The following is a 22,724-nucleotide window of genomic DNA, read 5'->3' on the forward strand; positions in this document are numbered from 1 at the left end:
CTATCAGCTGATGTAGCTGGGATTGTGAGCTGAGCTTGACTTTGTGGCCTGTCTCAACTAACGCTAAGCTCAATACCAGTCACTATGCCGGGGGAACATTGACTGCTTCATTCAGGTACACTCAAAAGTTCTACTGATTGTAACTGTAAATTATTATACTGAAAAAGTAAGCACCCAACTCAATAATTAATTGGATGAGATTGTAATCCTTTTTGTAGGATTTTCTGAAACCTAATGCTGAAAAAACATGTAGAATATGACCTATCACTAACATCTGTAAGGGGTTACAGGGGTGAGAATGTGAGGTCATTTATATTTTAATGATTTAAAATCTAAGGGCAGATTGAAGAGCAGCTACACTTTTCAAATATCTCTCAACAAGTCTTGAGTCCTGCCCCTTGCCCAAAGACCAAGCTTGTCACTGTGGTTGTGAACATGTTACCTTAATAGGACGTTAAGTTTCACTTCAGACCGGCCAATCAAACAAAGTCATGTCTTTGAAGAGTCAGTGAAGCTCAAGAGCGAGATTCTTTTAACTCAAGTCACCGATCTGAACACGATGACATCTCTAACGTTTGTTTTCTACCTGACATGTTTGTTCTTGTGGGGAAAGGGTGAGTTGTGTTTTTGTGACTATTTTCTTAGTGACACTGCCTCTAATTGTTTCTCATTTCTATAATATAATTTATCTTCTAAAATATGAAATCAATGGTGTCTTTGCTTTGTCTCTCCAGTTGCTTCAGTTCAGAAGACACATCAGTCCTCGTATGTTCCTCAAGAGAGTGGTTTCAAATCAGTAAATGTTGGTGAAAGTATAATTTTGCAATGTTTCTGTGAAAGTAAAGAGTCAGCATGGTTGGCCTGGTATAAGCAAACATTGGGACAGAAACCAAAGCTCATTTCTAGTTTGTACATCCATATTAACGTTGTAATATTTTATGATGAATTTTTGAACAATTCACGCTTCACAATGGAAATTGAAAATGGTGAAAACCACTTGATTATTTCAGATTTGCGTATTTCAGACTCAGCTACCTATTACTGCGCATGTAGTGCTGCATTAATTTTTGAATTTGCAGAAGGTGTTACAGTCAGTGTAAAAGGTTCAGATTTAAATATTAAAGCTTCAGTTTCTCAGACTCTGAACTGTACAGTACAATCTGCGACCTGTGATGGAGAACACAGTGTTTACTGGTTCAAAGACTCTGAAGAATCTCATCCAGGATTCATTTACACTCATGGAGACAGGAATGATCAGTGTGAGAGGAAAAACAACACACAAACACACACTTGTGTCTACAACCTGCCAATGAAGAACCTGAATCTGTCTCATAATGGGATCTACTACTGTGCTGTTGCCTCATGTGGACACATACTGTTTGGAAATGGGACCAGGCTGGAGTTAAAGAGTGAGTAGAATTGTATTTTTTCTTATCTTAACAGTTATGATTACTCCATAAAGATAATATCGCTAATGTCATCATACGCCTGTGTCATGCTGCAGGTGAGGAGGTTTCTCTTGTCTTGGTATATTTCTTGGGTGGCGCTTTGGCATTCACCACTATCCTGACACTTTTACTGGCTGCCTTACTGTACACATACAAGAGAAACAGCCAGCAAGCTACAGGTAAATCGTGCTGTTTATTGCGTAATTCCTGAATTTTAACATTATAGAAACACAGCTTTTCTTTGTGTTTCAGAGTCTCATGCAGGATTTTCGGCTTCATACACAACGAACTTAGAGGTATCCAAATAACTTTCAAAATAATCTTATTGCTGAAATGGTTTCTTCTTAGGTATATGCCACATTGTCAGTTGTTGTTTTCTATTTTATTAGCAGAGTTACCAGGCTGAAGAAAACCTCCATTACGCTGCTGTAAGGGTGAAGAAGGCCAATCGATCAAGAAATCAAAGAGATGACACAATGGCAACGTGTATCTACTCTGGTGTTAGGCAATAAAAATGATCATGTTGTTGGTTTTAGCTGTGTCTCTGTAAAATAGGACAAGAGTCTACTTTGTGTGTAATTTCACTGAAAATGTAAATACCTGCTATAAACTAAACAAAAATAAAAAGCTCTCTCTCTGGCTGGTTTTGATGCAAAGAAGAAGTGTATCCTGACTTCTTTTCTGTTTTTGGCAATTTAACTGAGATGAAATGTGACTTTTTGAAAATTTTACAAAGTCAGAAGTCTACAATTGCCAGAAAGTGTCAGTATAGTAGAACTGTCCCTTTGTATTTCAAATTTAAATTAATGATGTTCTGTCAGTATTTTCTTCTCACGCTTCATAACTGCAGCTGGGCCTGATTTGTACCACAGGGAAAAGCCTTTGCAGAATTCACAGGTATAATTTCTTTTATTTTTATTTTTATTTGACACAAAATGAGATAAACTACTGTGTCACGGCTGAATACATATAACTCTAAATCATCCAATAATGAATATATGAAGCATTTATCATTTAAAACTTCAGGGGCCGTATTCCTAAAGATTCTTAGCGCTAAGAGTTGCTCCTAGTGGCCAAATTCTGAGAAAATTCTTAGAATCATGACGTTTCACTCCTAAAGTTAGGAGTAGCTCCTAGTAAAGATAAAAGGTATTCCTAAAGAATCTTAGCTCTTAAGAGTGCTCCTAAGGTGAGATCTGCTAAGAGCAGGGAGGAGGACTTTTAGGAGGCTTAGGAATTTCTTAAGCAGAGGAGAAAATGGCTGAAAGAAGAGACAGGAGAGATATTCTCCAAACACTGAATGACAATCAAGCTTGTTACAATCGCAATACAGTAGTCCCTCGTTTATCGCGGGAGTTACGTTCTAAAAATAACCCGCAATAGGCGAAATCCGCGAAGTAGTCAGCTTTATTTTTTACAATGATTATAAATGTTTTAAGGTTGCAAAACCCCTCACTACACACTTTATACACTTTTCTCAGTAACTTGCAAACATACCGCACTTCAGTCACACTGCCAGCGATCAAAGATAGCCTACTGTATATGTAAATTTGCAACAATTCTGTAGACACCGTACGGAGGAGATTGATTGACAATGGTCTACAGTCCCTTAGCCAATCAGGACGCAGAAGACGACACGCAGCCTCTCCCTTAGCCAATCAGGATGCAGAAAACAATGCGCTGTAAAAAAAAAAAAAAAAAAAAAAAAAAAAGCATGCAAAATTGCACTAAAAAAATCCGCGAGGCCGCGAAAGGTGAACCGCGTTATAGTGAGGGACTACTGTATCACCGGAAATGAAAGTCATCACAACACTGAGGTATTTAGCAACAGGAAAAATGCAAAAATGCAACAATGCAGCAGTGATGACTTGGAGCCAAATCTACGTCTCTAAACACTTTTATTCTCATTGACCAGTTGATCCAGAAGCAAACACTGTTCCTCTTCATTTGGGTTTCCTACTTCATTTCTTCTCCACTGCTGTTCGGTTTTTGGAAGATTTGAACACCAACCAACACTGCTTCTTCTAGGCCGGTTAGCAATCACAGAAATTGATGAAAGCTGAGCCATTTTACTCTTGTTAATACCAAATAGGTGAAGTGCAAAATGTTACCAGTGTGGTAAATGAATGAAAGCAAATAAATAGAACTATCAGCATGTGAATACTGTGGTAGTGGCCTGAGTTTAATCACACATTTTATAGGATACTTTTTAAAGTATAGCGTACTATTTATTTATTTTTATGTAAAGTATTATTTATAATTATACAGTCTTCATAGAGATTAGATTCTGTTATTAAGTCTATTAATTTGACGTCTATTCTAGGCCAATTATCACCAAAAGTGTATTTTTATCTAGCTTTTAGGATCAACCAATCACACCTCTTGAAATGATGACTCATACCTAGCAACGGGGTCAACCACACCTCCTCACTAAGATAAGAGTTTCTGTCCATTCCTTGAGAAGAGTTCTCTAAGAATTTTCTGGAATCACTCCTAAGCTAAGACTCCTAGCTAGGAATTTTTAGGCTAAGATAGGAACTCTCTTAGAGGATTCTTAGAATCTTTAGGAATACGCCCAGGTTTTTAAGTTTTTGTGAAGCACTATGTAATGTTGATTTGAAAAGAGCTATACAAATAAAGACTTCATACTGGTGGATAAAAGTGAGACTATTTGCTGCTTGGCCCACCTACCAGTATCTTTACTATTAATTGTGTTTATGTGGGATCTTTGTTTAATGGTTCAAAGACTCTGACGAATTTTATCCAGGACTCATTTACACTCATGGAGACAGGAATAATCAGTGTGAGAGGAAAAACCACACACAAACAAGCACTTGTGTCTACAACCTGCCAATGAAGAACCTGAATCTGTCTCATAATGGGATCTACTACTGTGCTGTTTCCTCATGTGGACACATACTGTTTGGAAATGGGAACAGGATGGAGTTTGTGGGCAAGTTACTTAATTTGAAAGGTTGTCTTATTTTTAGTCGTATTTACTCCCACTGTAGCACAACTGAAAGCTCTGTAATGTCTGCTGATTTTAGAATCCACAGAGGAACTGGACTTGGTGTCTGTGTTGAGCGTGGCCGTCACCCAGGGGTGTTGCACCAAATTCTGTGCCCTGTACACTCTTAATGTCAGTGGGCCCCTATCCATGCCAGTGCACGAAGTGCGCGAGCAAAAAAAAAAAAAAAAAAATGGGGCATTTATTTATAAATAAAGAAGCATAAATATGGTTTTAAGCTAAAATCAGATCAGATTATATTGATAACTGGTTCTTTCATTCACCACCTGAATTGATGCATTTGGCCTGCTTGTGCCCAAACACCTATAAACAGTAGGCTACATCTGGTTTGTGTACTAACGTTTTGATCCTTGATACATTTTGATTTTGATGAGCCAACAACTGTATAAAGAGAATCAAATCAAATATACTATTTCATTTTTCAATAAAATTGTTCTTCAGCTTGCAGAAAAAGAAATAAAGCCTTACTAAAGCCTTACACAAGATGTAAGATCTCACCCTCATCAAATGAACCGCCAGGACTGGCCACTGCTGCTCCAGCTGCGCGACAGTTTATTTCTGAAACTGGTTAATGTTGACAACTAACGTTAGCTGGCCCATAATCGTCTTTACTTGTAATAGCAAGCAGCCTGGTTGGCAAACTTTGGCATACAAACATTGGCAACTGACAAACTGCATGCTGTCTGGACTATTGTTAATTGGATGCAGTTACACAACAAGTAAACTTGTTTCACCTTTTGGAATGAAAGCAGTTAACAGTTACTTCCCCTCCTTCTGCCTTATTTCTTTTTCTTTCCGCTCTTTCTTTTTCTGGTACCCCGATTTGTATTTTTTGGCCGGCATGAGGCCAGTTAGCCTCCAGGTCATTCAATCTGGGCTCACTGACGTACTTGTCGCCGGCCGCTGTCTATGCATGGACTAAACCATTTTGCGTCTCCAAGAGGGGCCCCCAGAATGTCCAATATGTTGGGAGGGATGTGACACAAAGTTCCAGTTGATGTTATTAATATATCTGAAATACCTTATGACACCAATTAATTGGAAGGCCCAATTCATTAAAAAAAAAAAAAAATAAATAAATTCAGTATTTTCATGGGCCCTCTCCCTACTCGGGCCCTGGGTCGTCAGGTCCCCTTTTCCCCCCACTACCACGCCCGTGCTGTCACCTTCAACAATATCTTAGTGGTTTTCTTATTACGTGTGATCACCAGCGTCAACAGCAGCCGTTGAACAGGCAACTGGTGTCATATTGTGTATATCGTGCAAATGCATTTAATGCCATTTTTTATATAAGGTTTACTCCTGTTTTCCAGAGTCCCGAAAATTGTTTTCAGATCCATCCAAAAAACCTGCAGAGCTAATTTATAATTAAAAATAAAAATTAAATAAATAATAACAATAATAATAATTTTTCTTATTTCTGTCAACAAGTTTATGGTTTACTATTTCCATCACAGGGGTCACCAAGATGAAGAAATCATCTGTTATAATCCGTCAGGGGAGAACAACAGATCAAGAACACTGCGGACAACACCTGGAGTTGATGTGTGTACTTCATTGTAAAGCAGTAGAGTTAGACGTGTTTCTTTTTTGTCTCAGACTTAATAATTTCTCTTTTCATGTATAATTCATCTTCTCAAAATTTTTATTTTCTTTATTTCAGCTAAATGTATTGACTGTATGACCTTGACTTCCAATGAATTTATTCAACTTACTTTTCTAAGACATAATGTATGTTCCTGGGCTGATTATTTGACAGAATATTATCCCTGAACAACAATAATTCACAACGAAAGACCTACAACCTACATACATACACAATCTGCATCACAGTCGCCAAACACCATAATCTGTGGTTGTGTGAGGCTGGTACTCTGCATCATAATATCTGCTAATTGTTTCTACAAGTGTACTGACAAACAACAAATGATTTGGTGTGCATGTAAAGGGCCATCCACAGATTATTACTGTCAAATTTCAAACAGTTTACTGTGGTGGTTTGTGAGATATAAACATGTAGTCGTTGTAGCGCCCCCTACAACCCGAATTTTCATGAAACTTGGCATGATTGTACGCAAGCATATTATAATGATGGATCATGCAATGTCATTGCATGGACCCCTAAAAAAGACTGTAAACTGAAATAAATAAAGTGGTCTTGACCAAAACACAGTTGTTCCATTCTATGACCCTCTAGGCAACTTAGCTAAGCTGCCCTAAATGGGATTTTCCAGTGGATGCCTCGAATGAGCTGTCAGCTGAAATATTTGGGCTGGTTTATAGATCAATTATCAGCTGATGTAGCTGGGATTGTGAGCTGAGCTTGACTTTGTGGCCTGTCTCAACTAACGCTAAGCTCAATACCAGTCACAATGCTGCAGGAACATTGACTGCTTCATTCAAGTGTACTCAAAAGTTTTACTGATTGTAACTGTAAATTATTATACTGAAAAAGTAAGTAACCAACTCAGTAAATAAACCATGTATTGGATGATATTGTAATCCTTTTTGGAGCATTTTCTGCACTTTAAAGAAACCTAATGCCAAACAAACATGTGGAATTTGACCTATCAGTGATATCTGTAAGGGGTTACATGGGTGAGAATGTGAGGTCATTTATATTTTAATGACTTAAAATCTAAGGGCAGATTGAAGAGCAGCTACACTTTTCAAATATCTCTCAACAAGTCTTGAGTCCTGCCCCTTGCCCAAATACCAAGCTTGTCACTGTGGTTGTGAACATGTTTCCTTAATGGGACGTACAGTTTCACTTCAGACTGGCCAATCAAACAAAGTCTTGTCTTTGAAGAGTCAGTGAAGCTCAAGAGCGAGATTCTTTTCACTCAAGTCCCCGATTTGAACATGATGACATCTCTAACGTTTGTTTTCTACCTGACATGTTTGTTCTTGTGGGGAAAGGGTGAGTTGTGTTTTTGTGACTGTGGTTTGTATTTTCTTACTAGCACTGCCTCTAATTGTTTCTCATTTTTATACTGTAATTTATCTTCTAAAATATGAAATCAATGGTGTCTATGCTTTGTCTCTCCAGTTACTTCAGGTCAGAAGACACATCAGTCCTCATCTGTTCATCTAAAGAGAGGTTTCAAATCTGTAAATGTTGGTGAAAGTATAATTTTGCAATGTATGTATAGAAATGATAAGTCTGCAAAATGTTACTGGTATAAGCAAACTCTGGCACAGAAACCAAAGCTCATTTGCTCCGTCCACACTTATGGTAGCACTGGGACATTTTATGGTGAATTTGTGAACAATTCACGTTTGACACTGAAAGTTGTGGATGCGAAAAACCACCTGATTATTTTAGATTCGCGTATTTCAGACTCAGCTACTTATTACTGCGCACGTACAATTTCAGGAATTTTTGAATTTGCAGAAGGTGTTACAGTCAGTGTAAAAGGTTCAGATTTAAATATTAAAGCTTCAGTTCATCAGTCTTCATCTGAGACTGTCAAGCCAGGAGGCTCTGTGTCTCTGAACTGTAGAGTACAAACTGGAACCTGTGATGAAGGACACAGTGTTTACTGGTTCAAAGACTCTGAAGAATCTCATCCAGGACTCATTTACACTCATGGCCCGAATGATCAGTGTGAGAGGAAAGACAACACACAAACACACACTTGTGTCTACAACCTGCCAATGAAGAACCTGAATCTGTCTCATAATGGGATCTACTACTGTGCTGTTGCGTCATGTGGATACATACTGTTTGGAAATGGGACCAGGCTGGAGTTAAAGAGTGAGTAGAATTGTATTTTTCACTGATTACTCCATAAAGATAATATCGCTAATGTCTTTACATGGCCGTGTCATGCTGCAGGTGAGGGTGTTTCTCTTGTCTTGGTGTATTTCTTGGGTGGCGCTTTGACATTCACCACTATCCTGACACTTTTATTGGCTGCCTTACTGTACACATTCAAGAGAAACAGGCAGCAAGCTACAGGTAAATTATACTGTTTATTGCGTAATTACTGAATTTGAACATTATAGAAACACAGCTTTTCTTTGTGTTTCAGAGTCTCATGCAGGATTTTCGGCTTCATACACAACGAACTCAGAGGTATCTAAATAACTTTCAAAATAATCTTATTACTAAAATGGTTTCTTCTTAGGTATATGCCACATTGTCAGTTGTTGTTTTCTATTTTATTAGCAGAGTTGCCAGGCTGAAGAAAACCTCCATTACGCTGCTGTAAAGGTGAAGAAGGCCAGTCGATCAAGAAGTCAGAGAGATGACACAATGGCAATGTGTATCTACTCTGGTGTTAGGCAATAAAAATTATCATGCTTTAGCTGTGTATCAGAGTAAAAGGACATGAGTAGTTCTACTTTGTAATTTCACTTAAACTGTAAATGATTATTATAAACTAACGTAAATAAAAATCCCTCTCTGTCATCAAAACCAGGACTTCATATGTAGCCAAGCAGAAGTGTATCCTGACTTTTTTTTGTCTTTTTATCATTTATATAAGATAAAATGTGCAGGAAATGTATGTTCCTGGGCTGATTATTTGACAGAAAATGATCCAGGAACAACAGTAAGTCACAATGAATGACCTACAACTTGCGTAAGAACAAAATCTGTATGACAGTCACGACACACCCAGAGCCGTTTCCTTTTATCGTTTCCATGTGGTTGTAGTCAAAAGGTGATATCTGTGGTTGTGCGAGGCTGGTACTCTGCATCATAATATCTGCCAACTGTGTCTACAAGTGTACTGACACACTACAACAAGTGTGCAGAGGATGTTACCACAACCAGGACAGTAACATCCTACCCGAACCAGAAACCCTGGCTGAATGCAGAGGTCCGGTCTCTGCTGAAAACAAGGGATGCTGCGTTCAGGTCTGGTGACAGACTGGCACTCGGGGCGGCTAGAAGACAGCTGACTGCAGGAGTGAAGAGGCGCCAAGGCTGCATACGCCCAGAGGATCGAGGGACACTTCACATCCAATGATGCACGGAGTATGCGGAGGGGCATAAAGTGCATCACAGACTATAACACCAGAGATGCACAATGTCCCAGGGACCCCTCTCTACCCAACGCTCTCAACAGATTCTACACCCGCTTTGACTTCACCCACTTAGAAAACAAGGACTCTTATGTTCACATGCTCTTTGTGGATTTCACATCAGCCTTTAACACCATCATACCACAGACCCTGGTACGTAAACTGACAACACTCGGACTGAGCTCCACCCTTTGCAACTGGGTCCAGGACTTCTTAACCGACAGGCCGCAGTCTGTGAGGATCCACGATGTCTCCTACTTCTCAATCACCCTAAGCACCGGCTCCCCCCAGGGATGTGTGCTGAGCCCCCTCCTGTTCACCCTGCTCACATACGACTGCTCAGCGATACATCCTATCTCAATGGTACAGGACTGCTGGATATTACTGTGTTATTCATTGCAGTTAATCTCCACTTATTACAGTGTTGACACTTTTTTTACTGCTTATATTTATACACGTCTTGCTGTTTTTGTACTATACTTAGTCAGCTAATTTTATTCTATATTTGTACTTTTTACTGTTTCTGCTCTGGCTTGAATTGGGACCAGAGAAACTAATTGCGTTCCACCTCATGTACCAACATGTGTTGAAATGACAATAAAATATCCTTGAATCCTTGAAACAAATGATTTTTCCTATGTTCCTGGGCTGATTATTTGACAGAAAATTATCCAGGAATAACACAACAATAATTCATAATGAAAGACCTACAACCTACGTAAGTACACAATCTGCATCACAGTCGCTAAACACAGAAACACACCCAGAGCTGTTTCCTTTTATCGTCTCCATGTGTTTGTAGTCAAAAGGTGATAATCTGTGGTTGTGTGAGGCTGGTACTCTGCATCATAATATCGGCTAATTGTGTCTATAAGTGTACAGACAAACAACATATGATTTTTGCTAGCGTGGTGAAGCTGACCTTGCATGAATATGTTGACTAAAAAATGTAAATCTAAGAAAGACTTTCCATATGGTTTAAATTAGAACAAACACATAAAAATATAATGTTGCTAACAGCTTGCCCAGATTTTGAATTTCTCTTGATCAAATAGGTTCCAGAACATTCTCTTCAACACAGTGTGTTTTAATGCAGCTGTGCAGCAACTGAAGTGAACGTTCTTCTACTATAGTAAAGTGACGCTGACAACTAGTTATTACTATCCCTTACAATTTAACACAGTACTTACCATGAGTGGGTTGGAGAATTCTTCTGTGGGATGACTTTGTTATCCAGGAGTAAAGAAGAGGTAGAGCAGAGGAGAAGTGCTGGAATGCTGCCACCTCTCAAGTCAAATCGGGCTGTGTGCTTGAGCTACCTCCATTGCCCTATTTCCATGAGGGAGAAGAGGAGAGAGAAGAAAGTTGGATAATCCCATCACAGGAGACATGTTGCTGTTACTGTTATGTGCACAGTAGAATGAGATAAGAACAGCATCAGACTGTATGGTTCTTCTGGTCCAGAGATTTGCTGTTGTTGAATAAAACAACAAGTCTCCAACTGCAACAGAATCATGTTTTGATGTATGTATGCTGCCTCAATGGTTCATCCATGTGATCTATGGCTTTCATCATCTTTACAATCACAGGTGTGACTATGTCTTTCCTGATATGAAAGCCAACACTTCTGCGATTTATTTCCACCAGTGTCCTCTCTTGTCCTACTTGGTGACACTGGGCCGACAACTGGCTTTTTAATTGTGGTTTTGGAGTTGGATCAGGAGCGAGCATCACAATCTTGTAAAGACACACATTTGTGTTCAGGTGCTGCTACAGGTTTATCATGACACTACTTTTAGTTTTTAGAAACTCTTCACAAACGTTACACAGCACATTGGTCTGCTCAATCTCAGACATTACAAAAAGGTACCATTTCCATATGAATGAAATAACATCATTACATCACCACTTTTATTTCGTGTTATATCGTTGTATTCCACAGCTGACAATTCCCCTAGCCTGTTAAACTGTGAACTGGCAAAACTCAGATGTGCTGCTGTGAAGGAAACTTCACAACGCCACTACTAACTGTTCAGCATTGAAATACGATGGATCCTTTTCTGCTCTTTGAGACACACAAATGGGCAGTTTGAATGGCTTGTTGGAAGTGACTAAACATTTATAGCTCTTTGTGTCACCTTGGGCAGTAAATGTGGCCATTTTCCTGTTTTGACAACAGAGGCTGAGCTAGACCGAGTCAAAGCATTCTGTCAAGGACTTTCATGAGTGGACAAAAAAAAAAAAAAAAAAAAGACGAAGGTGAAAAAAACGAACAAACTGTGTTTTGGTCAAGACCTCTCTATTTATTTCAGTTTACAGTTGTTCTGTTCCAGAACCCTCTAGGCAACTTAGGTAAGCTGCCCTGAATTGGATTTGCAAATGGATGCCTCAAATGAGCTGTCAGCTGAACTATTTGGGCTGGCCCATAGATCAACTATCAGCTGATGTAGCTGGGATTGTGAGCTGAGCTTGACTTTGTGGCCTGTCTCAACTAACGCTAAGCTCAATACCAATCACAATGCCACAGGAACATTGAATACTTCATTCAAATCTACTCAAAGTCTTACTGATTGTAACTGGAAAGTGTTATACTGAAATGTAAGTACCCAACTCAATAACTGAGCCATGTATTGGATGTGATAGTCATCCTCTTTGGAGCATTCGCTGCACTTTAAAGAAACCTAATGCTGAAAAAACATGTGGATTGATGACCTATCAGTGACATCTGTAAGGGGTTACATGGGTGAGAATGTGAGGCCATTTATATTTTAATGATTTAAAATCTAAGGGCAGATTGAAGAGCAGCTACACTTTTCAAATATCTCTCAGCAAGTCTTGAGTCCTGCCCCTTGCCCAAATAGCAAGCTTGGGCAAAGGGCAAACTGTGGTTGTCAACATGTTTCCTTAATGGGACGTACAGTTTCACTTCAGATTGGCCAATCAAACAAAGTCTTGTCTTTGAAGAGTCCGTGAAGCTCAAGAGCGAGATTCTTTCAACTCAAGTCCCCGATCTGAACACGATGACATCTCTAACGTTTGTTTTCTACCTGACATGTTTGTTCTTGTGGGGAAAGGGTGAGTTGTATTTTTATGACTGTGGTTTGTATTTTCGTGCTGGCACTGTCTTTAATCGTTTCTCATTTCTATACTATAATTTATCTTCTGAAATATAAAATCAGTTGTGTCTTTGCTTTGTCTCTCCAGTTACTTCAGCTCAGAAGACACATCAGTCCTCATCTGTTCATCTGGAGAGTGGTTTCAAATCAGTAAATGTTGGTGAAAGTATAATTTTGCGATGTATGTATGGATATAAGGAATCGGCAAGATTTTATTGGTATAAGCAAACTCTGGGACAGAAACCAAAGCTCATTTGTTCCTTTCACATGTATGGTAGCACTGGGAAATTTTATGGTGAATTTGTGAACAATTCACACTTCACACTGAAAACTAACAATGGTAGAAACCACTTGATTATTTCAGATTTGCGTATTTCAGACTCAGCTACTTATTACTGCACACGCAGAATTTCAGAGATTTTCGAATTTGAATTTGCAGAAGGCATTACAGTCAGTGTAACGGGTTCAGCTTTGAATATTAAAGCTTCAGTTCATCAGTCTTCATCTGAGAACATCCAGCCAGGAGGCTCTGTGACTCTGAACTGTACAATACAAACTGGGACCTATGAAGGAGAACACGGTGTTTACTGGTTCAAAGACTCTGATGAATCTCATCCAGGACTCATTTACACTCATGGAGACAGGATTGATCAGTATGAGAGGAAAAACTACATACAAACACACACTTGTGTCTACAACCTGCCAATGAAGAACCTGAATCTGTCTCATGGGATGTACTACTGTGCTGTTGCCTCATGTGGACACATACTGTTTGGAAGTAGGACCAGGCTGGAGTTAAAGAGTGAGTAGAATTGTATTTTTTATTATCTTAACAGTTATGATTACTCCATAAAGATAATATCGCTAATGTCTTTACATGTCCATGTGTTATGCTGCAGGTGAGGGGGTTTCTCTTGTCTTGGTGTATTTCTTGGGTGGTGCTTTGGCATTCACCACTATCCTTACACTTTTACTGGCTGGATCTCTGTACACATACAAGAGAAACAGCCAGCAAGCTACAGGTAAATCGTACTGTTTATTACGTAATTACTGAATTTTAACATTATAGAAACACAGCTTTTCTTTGTGTTTCAGAGTCTCATGCAGGGTTTTCGGCTTCATACACACCAAACTCAGAGGTATCTAAATAACTTTCAAAATAATCTTATTGCTGAAATGGTTTCTTCTTAGGTATATGCCACATTGTCAGTTGTTGTTTTCTATTTTATTAGCAGAGTTACCAGGCTGAAGAAAACCTCCATTACGCTGCTTTAAGGGTGAAGAAGGCCAATCGATCAAGAAGACAGAGAGATGACACAAAATGCATCTACTCAGCTGTTAGGCAATAAAACCAATCATGTTTTAGCTGTGTCTCAGAGTAAATGGACATGAGTAGTTCTACTTGGTAATTTCACTTAAACTGGAAATAATTACTATAAACTAAACCTAAATAAAAATCCCTCTCTGGCTACATATGAAGTCCTGGTTTTGATGACAAGCAGAAGTGTATCCTGACTTTTTTTTTTTTTTTTTATCTTTTGCAGGAAATGTATGTTCCTCGGCTGATTATTTGACAGAAAATGATCCAGGAACAACAGTAATTCACATTGAAAGACCTGCAACTTGCATAAGAACAAAATCTGTATGACAGTCGCGACACACCCAGAGCTGTTTCCTTTTATTGTCTCCATGTGGTTGTAGTCAAAAGGTGATAATCTGTGCTAATCTGTGTGATAATCTGTGTGCTGTTGCGGTTGCCAAATAAAACAACGCGTCTCCAACTGCAACAGAATCATGTATTGATGTACTTATGGGGTAATGCTGCCTCAGTGGTTCATCCATGTGATCCATGGCTTTCACCATCTTTACAATGTGACGGCCACCTGCCACTAGGGCCTGTTGTGTGTTTTCCCTTGTCTTGTCTTCTCTGTTTCTGCAGGTACCTCAGTGGGCGGGGCTAATCATGAGCAACTGGGAGCACCTGATCAGTCTCCCTGAGCTTACAAAACCTGGCAGTCATGATCCTCTCTCTCTCTCTCTCTCTCTCTCATCTACCACCTGGACTCCAACATGGGTTTTGGTTGTGTTGGCTTTGGCCTGGTTGTTTTGTTTTAACACCTTTCAACACTACACATACACTATCACGCACCCATCAACAGACACACTGATCTTCACACACAAATCTCATTCATTCTTATGGGTTCTTTTGGTTTGCTTTAATAAATCAGTTGACCTTTGTATTTTACCGCGTTTCTTTGTCGTTTGTCATGGCTTATGAGCCAGGTCGTGACAACAATCACTCACTTGTTCATTATTTCAGTGAGTAATATGCCTTTCCTGATACAAAAGCCAGCATTTCTGTGATTTATTTCCACCAGTGTCCTGTCTTGTCCTACTTAGTGACACTGGGCTGACAACTGGCTTTTTAATTGTGGTTTTGGAATTGGATTAGGAGCGAGCATCACAATCTTGAAAAGACACACATTTGTGTTCAGGTGCTGCTGCAGGTTTATCATGACACTACTTTTAGTTTTTAGAAACTCTTCACAAACGTTACACAGCACATTGGTCTGCTCCATGTCAGACATTACACAAACGTACCATTTCCATATGAGTGAAATAACATCATTACATCACCACCTTTATTTTGTGTTATATCGTTGTATTCCGCAGCTGCCAATTCCCCTAGTATGTTAAAGTGTGAACTGGCAAAACTCAGATGTGCTGCTGTGAAGGAAACTTCACAAGCTAGGCTAGATCTAGTCAAAACTTTCTGTCAAGGATCTCTGGCTTTCATGACCGGAGGGAAAAAAAAAACAAAAAAAAAACTGTGTTTAGGTCAAGACTTCTTTACTTATTTCAGTTTACAGTTGTTCTATTCTGGGACCCTATAGGCAATTTAGGTAAGCTGCCCTAAATGGGATTTTCCAGTGGATGGCTCAAATGAGCTGTCAGCTGAACTATTTGGGCTGGCTTATAGATCAACTATCAGCTGATGTAGCTGGGATTGTGAGCTGAGCTTGACTTTGTGGCCTGTCTCAACTAACGCTAACCTCAATACCAGTCACTATACCGGGGGAACATTGACCGCTTCATTCAGGTATACTCAAAAGTTTTACTGATTGTAACTGTAAATCATTATACTGAAAAAGTAAGCACCCAACTCAGTAACTAAACCATGAATTGAATGTGATTGTAATCCTTTTTGGAGGATTTTTCTGCACTTTAAAGAAACTTAATCCCGAACAAACATGTGGAATATGACCTATCAGTGACATCTGTAAGGGGTTACATGGGTGAGAATGTGAGGTCATTTATATTTTAATGATTTAAAATCTAAGGGCAGATTGAAGAGCAGCTACACTTTTCAAATATCTCTCAACAAGTCTTAAGTCCTGCCCCTTGCCCAAAGACCAAGCCTGACACTGTAGCTGTGAACATGTTACCTTATTGGGACGTACAGTTTCACTTCAGACTGGCCAATCAAACAAAGTCTTGTCTTTGAAGAGTCAGTGAAGCTCAACAGCGAGGCTCTTTTCACTCAAGTCCCTGATTTGAACATGATGACATCTCTAACGTTTGTTTTCTACCTGACATGTTTGTTCTTGTGGGGAAAGGGTGAGTTGTATTTTTGTGACTGTGGTTTGTATTTTCTTAGTGACACTGCCTCTAATCGTTTCTCATTTCTATACTATAATTTATCTTCTAAAATATGAAATCATTGGTGTCTATGCTTTGTCTCTCCAGTTACTTCAGGTCAGAAGACACATCAGTCCTCATCTGTTCATCCAGAGAGTGGTTTCAAATCAGTAAATGTTGGAGAAAATATAGTTTTGCGATGTATGTATGAAAGTGATGGGTCGACAAAATTTTACTGGTATAAGCAAACTCTGGGACAGAAACCAAAGCTCATTTCTTCCTTCCACATCTATGATAGCACTGGGACATTTTATGGTGAATTTGTCAACAATTCACGTTTCACACTGAAAGCACAAAACGGTAAAACTCACTTGATTATTTCAGATTCGCGTATTTCAGACTCAGCTACTTATTACTGCGCACGTAGAATTTCAGTAACTTTTGAATTTGCAGAAGGTGTTACAGTCAGTGTAAAAGGTTCAGATTTAAATATTAACACTTCAGTTCATCAGTCTTCATCTGAGACCATCCAGCCAGGAGGCTCTGTGACTCTGAACTGTACAGTACAAACTGGGACCTGTGATGAAGAACACAGTGTTTACTGGTTCAAAGACTCTGAAGAATCTCATCCAGGACTCATTTACACTCATGGAGACAGGAATGATCAGTGTGAGAGGAAAAACAACACACAAACACACACCTGTGTCTACAACCTGCCAATGAAGAACTTGAATCTGTCTCATAATGGGATCTACTACTGTGCTGTTGCCTCATGTGGACACATACTGTTTGGAAATGGGACCAGGCTGGAGTTAGAGAGTGAGTAGAATTGTATTTTTTCTTATCTGATTAATAGTTATGATTACTCCATAAAGATAATATCGCTAATGCCATTACATGTCCGTGTCATGATGCAGGTGGGGATGTTTCTCTTGTCTTGGTGTATTTCTTGGGTGGCGCTTTGGCATTCACCACTATCCTTACACTTTTATTGGCTGCCTTATTGTACGCATACAAGAGAAACAGCCAGCAAGCTACAGGTAAATCGTACTGTTTATTGCATAATTACTGAATTTGAACATTATAGAAACACAGCTTTTCTTTGTGTTTCAGAGTCTCATGCAAGATTTTCGGCTTCATACACAGCAAACTCAGAGGTATCCAAATAACTTTCAAAATAATCTTATTGCTGAAATGGTTTCTTCTTAGGTATATACCACATTGTCAGTTGTTGTTTTCTATTTTATTAGCAGAGTTGCCAGGCTGAAGAAAACCTCCATTACGCTGCTTTAAGGGTGAAAAAGACGAATCGATCAAGAAGTCAAAGAGATGACACAATGGCAACATGCATCTACTCTGGTGTTAGGCAATACAAATGATCATGTTTTAGCTGTGTCTCTGTAGAATAGGACAAGAGTCTGCTTTGTATGTGAACTAAACAAAAATAAAAATCTCTGGCTGATTTCGATGTCAAGAAGAAGTGTAACATGACATCTTTTGCGTTCCTGGCAATTTAACTGAGATGAAATGTGAAATTTTGAAAAGTCTAGTCTACCATTGTCAGAAAATATCAGTATAATAGAATTGTCCCTTTGTATTTGAAATTTAATTTAATGATGTTCTGTCAGTATTTTCTTCTCACACTATAACTGCAGTTGGGCCTGATTTGTACCACAGGGAAATGCCTTTGCAGAATTCACAGGTATAATTTCTTTTATTTTTATTTGACACAAAATGAGATAAACTAGTGTGTAATGGTGAATGGATATCACTCTAAACCATCCAATAATGAATCAGGGTATATGCAGGATTCACAGAGATGAATTTACTACCTTTTACTACCTTTTTTACTACCTCCACAATATTTTTTACTGCCAACACGACATCAACCAGCAGCCCTTTTTGGACTACTAATTATAAGGTATAAGTGTGACACTGTCAGACCCATCATACATATCAGGTACACTAATGTTTAATTGTGATCATTAAATATTGTCATTGTCAATTATATGTTTTTTGTAGTGTCGAGTTGATCCTTAGCCCTAATTAAGTGAGTAATAACCTTTGCACTTCTTAAACACAATAACACCTAACAACCATAAAGATTAATAAGAAAGTGTGTCACATCACACACACTTACCCACAAACACGCATTCTCACACATGCAGACTTAAGCAGTTAATTACTGTCAAAAGAGCAATTTATTTAATCACAAGAAATACATCACAAGGGGTAACTTGTAACAATAGCTTACACTGGACTTAAAAACTGTCCAAAGAGCCCATGGAGTGGTAATGGATGGTAATCATGGGTGTTTAAAAGTTGATGCATGACATTCATTCGAGTTGAATGAATGATGGTTGGCTGCTGTGTTCAGGCACCAGAGAACCTCAGCCCTGAGGGCTGATGTTTGTAGCGGTAACGTCTGCTGTTTGGCTATCGCAGCCGTAGTGGTGCTGGTGGCACTGGTTTGCTGCTGAAGTGGTGCGACGACACCTGATAAGTTGGCATGATTTGTGCGGTGCTGCTGCTAGCATTGCAAAACAACGACATCGGGAGCTGCCCCCCCCCCTCACCCGAAGCTGCTGCTGGTGAATACTGGATCCACTGTGTGACTTGATAGCCGTAATGCCGTTCCAGGTAATATTTATCGTTTTTTTACAGACACTGCAAAATGCCTCACGGTCATTTCCCATGACGGGTTTAAGCCAGTCTTTATATCAGTGTTTTTCAACCTTTTTTGAGCCAAGGTACATTTTTTTCATTGAAAAAATCACAAGGCACACCACCAACCGAAAATGTTAAAAAAATGAAGCTCTGTAGCCTAAAGTAACAATATAAAGTCATTCTTGTCAAAGTGTCTTGAATAGGAATCAAATAAACACAAAGAAAAAAGTCTTATACTGTAAATCCTCTAATACAGGCCCAGGCCTTTATTTTACTCAAGCGCATAGCGGTCCAGGCCTTTATTGGAAGGAGGCCAGAATTAGAGGCAGGCCTTAATTTCTATTTGAGCAAAACGAACTACGAGTAGAATTAATAAAAACAAGATTTTGAGTCTATTTGAACCTATAAAATATCCTACTAGGTTCATTTATTGAAAACGTACAGTTACCATAACATGGTATGCATACAGAACATTAACAACAAATGAGCGGCGCGACGCGGTCGGAGCGCACTGAGGACAGTGAGTCCGCTACCGGTCGGCAGTCGCGCCGGGAGCGAGTGGGCCCCGTCCCTCCCCGCAGGGAGAGAGGGCGCAGTGAGCACTGATTCCACGACCCCAGGGAAGCGGTGAGGTGAGATGCGGGGGGTCGCTGTAAAGCTCGCAGCCGGAGCCGACGAGCCACCTTCGCCCCGAGCACTTACAGGCCGCGCACCGCCACGGAGGAAATGCGTCCGGCGGGGGCCGGCCGACGCCGGGGAGAGGTCCCGCTGAGGGGATCCTCCCACACCGTGCCGCCGAAACCCTGACCCGCCGAGATGGTTCTAATAATAGCCCCGGCAAAAAGGCGGAAAATGTTAGCGTCGCTGATAGGCTATCAACTCCACAATGTTTACCTCTACGTCATTGCTATCAACTACGCCTCACTCAGGTCCTGTAAGCACCGTATATATTTTTAAACTATATAGGCTAGATGAAGTTCAAACATGCAAACACAAATAATACACAAACAATGGAAACTCATTAAATATTGAGGCAGAGATAAAAACATTTTTACTACCAAGTCAAATTGCGTTTGTTACCTTTTACGACCTTTCAAGGGCCTTAATTTGGGTAGATTCTTTTTACTACCTTTCACTACCGCGCGGACACCCTGTGAATATATGAAGCATTTATCACTTACAATTGCAGATATTTATGTGTTTGTGAAGCACTATGTAATGTTGATTTGAAAAGCGCTATACAAAAAAGACTTCATACTGGTGGATAAAAGTGAGACTATTTGCTGCTTGGCCCACCGACCAGTATTTTTACTATTAATTGTGTTTTTAAGTGGGATCTTTGTGTAATGGTTCAAAGACACTGACAAATTTCATCCAGGACTCATTTGCACTTGTGGAGATAGGAATAATCAGTGTAAGAGGAAAACACAACATACAAACAAGCACGTGTGTCTACAACCTGCTGATGGAGAACCTGAATCTGTCTCATAATGGGATCCACAAAACTTGCAGAGGTAATTTATACTTCAAAAAAAAAAAAAAAAAAAAAACAGTTTCTTATTTCTTTTGACAAGTTTATGGTTTACTATTTCCATCTCCGGGGTCACCAAGATGAAGATAGCTACTGTTACAATCCATTAGGGGAGAACAACAGATACAGATCAAGAAGACTGGAGGACGACACCTGGAGTGGATGTGTGTAGTTCATTGTAAAGCAGTAGAGTTGGACGTGTTTGTTCTTTGTCTCAGACTTAATAATTCCTCTTTTCATGTAGAATTCAACTTCTCAAAAGTTTTATTCTCTTTATTTCAGCTAAATGTATTGACTGTAGGACAGTGACTTCCAATGAAATTATTAAACATGCTTTTCTAAGACATAATGTATGTTCCTGGGCGGATTATTTGACAGAAAATTATCCAGGAACAACAATAATTCACACTGAAAGACTTACGTATGTACACAATCTGCATCACAGTCGCTAAACACAGAAACACACCCAGAGCTGTTTCCTTTTATCGTCTCCATGTGGTTGCAGTCAAAAGGTGATAATCTGTGGTTGTGTGAGGCTGGTACTCTGCATCATAATATCTGCTAAATGTGTCTATAAGTGTACTGACACACAACAAATGATTTTTGCTAGGCTGGTGAAGGTGGCCTTGCATGAATATGTTGATTAAAAAGCATAATTCTTAGAACGTGATGTTTTAAACTAGGTTTAAATGTGAGGTTAACATGTGGTTCCCAAGATCCAATTCAGAGAGGTTCAGGAGGAAGACTTCACATGTGATTAAGATGAAAACAAAAATATAAAGATAGAATGGTGCTAGAAGCTTGCTCAGATTTTGAATTTCTCTTGATCAAATAGGTTTTCAGTAAGTTCTCTTCAGTGTTTTAATGCAGCTGTGCACCAACTGAAGTGAACGTTCTTCTACTATAATAAAGTGACGTTGACTAGTTGTTAGGATTCCTTACGATTTAACACAGTACTTACCATGAGTGGGTTGGAGAAGTCTTCTGTGGGATGACTTTGTTATCCAGGAGTAAAGAGGTAGAGCAGGGGAGAAGTGCTGGAATGCTGCCATCTCTCAAGTCAAATCGGGCTGTGTGCTCTAGCGCCCTCCAATGACCTTTTTCCATGAGGGAGAAGAGGAGAGAAAAGAAAGTTGGATAAACCCATCACAGGAGACATGTTGCTGTTAGTGTTATGTGCAAAGTAGAATGACATAAGATCAGCATCAGACTGCATGGTTCTTCTGGTCCAGAAATCTGCTGTTGGTGAATAAAACGACGAGATTCTACTGGCATGATGTTTTTATGTACTTATGGGGTAATGCTGCCTCAGTGGTTCATACATGTGATCTATGGCTTTCACCATCTTTACAATCACAGGATCATTTACTATTTCAGTGGGTAATATGTCTTTCATGATATGAAAGCAGGCACTTCTGCTATTTCCTTCTACCAGTGTCCTCTCTTGTCCTACTTGGTGACACTGGGCTGACAACTGGCTTTTTAATTGTGGTTTTGGAGTTGGATCAGGAGTTAACATCACAGTCTTGTAAAGACACACATTTGTGTTCAGGTGCTGCTACAGGTTTATCATGACACCACTTTGAGTTTTTAGAAACTCTTCACAAATGTTACACAGCACACTGGTCTGCTCCATGTCAGACATTACACAAACGTACCATGTCCATATGAATGAAATTACTGTGAACTGGCAAAACTCTGATGTGCTGGAGACTCAAAGGAAACTTCACAATCTCACCACTAAGTTTTCAGCATTGAAATACGATTGATCCTTTTCTGCTCTTTGAGGCAAACAAATGACCAGTTTGAATGGCTTTTGGGAAGCGACTAAACATTTATAGCTCTTTGTGTCATCTTGGGTAGTAAATGTTTCCATTTTCATCTTTTGACAACAGAGGCTAAGCTAGACCTAGTCAAAGCTTTCTGTCAAGGATCTCTGGTTTTCAGGAGCAGACAAAAAATGGTAAAAAAAAAACAACAACAACAACAACAACAACAAAAAAAAAACTGTGTTTGGCTCAAGACCTCTTTATTTATTTCAGTTTACAGTTGTTCTGTTCTGGGACCCTCTAGGCTGCCCTGAATTGGATTTTCCAGTGGATGCCTCAAATGAGATGTCAGCTGAATTATTTGGGCTGGCTTATGGATCAACTATCAGCTGATGTAGCTGGGATTGTGAGCTGAGCTTGACTTTGTGGCCTGTCTCAACTAATGGTAAGCACATTACCAATCACAATGCCGCAGGAACATTGACTCTAAAGTCT

At 39.4% G+C, this 22,724-nt stretch overlaps 2 protein-coding genes across 2 annotated transcripts; both read left to right on the plus strand.

Moving 5' to 3' along the window:
• Positions 1-559: 559 nt before the first annotated feature.
• Positions 560-1,965, plus strand: LOC311491723 (uncharacterized protein; the record flags this gene model as incomplete). The annotated part of the gene is made up of 2 exons (XM_084549736.1): positions 560-614; positions 735-1,965. The coding sequence occupies 2 exons, from the start codon at positions 560-562 to the stop codon at positions 1,415-1,417; spliced, it is 738 nt and encodes a 245-aa protein (XP_084405862.1). The 3' UTR covers positions 1,418-1,965.
• Positions 1,966-16,364: 14,399 nt separating this feature from the next.
• On the plus strand, positions 16,365-17,089 carry LOC311491732 (immunoglobulin alpha-2 heavy chain-like; the record flags this gene model as incomplete). The annotated part of the gene is made up of 1 exon (XM_084549750.1): positions 16,365-17,089. Exon 1 carries the CDS (start codon positions 16,466-16,468, stop codon positions 17,087-17,089), a length of 624 nt encoding a protein of 207 aa, XP_084405876.1. The 5' UTR covers positions 16,365-16,465.
• Positions 17,090-22,724: the final 5,635 nt, after the last annotated feature.

The sequence above is a fragment of the Chelon labrosus genome, assembly GCF_963514085.1.
Source record: "Chelon labrosus genome assembly, chromosome: 1".
In the NCBI taxonomy this organism is placed as follows: domain Eukaryota; kingdom Metazoa; phylum Chordata; class Actinopteri; order Mugiliformes; family Mugilidae; genus Chelon; species Chelon labrosus.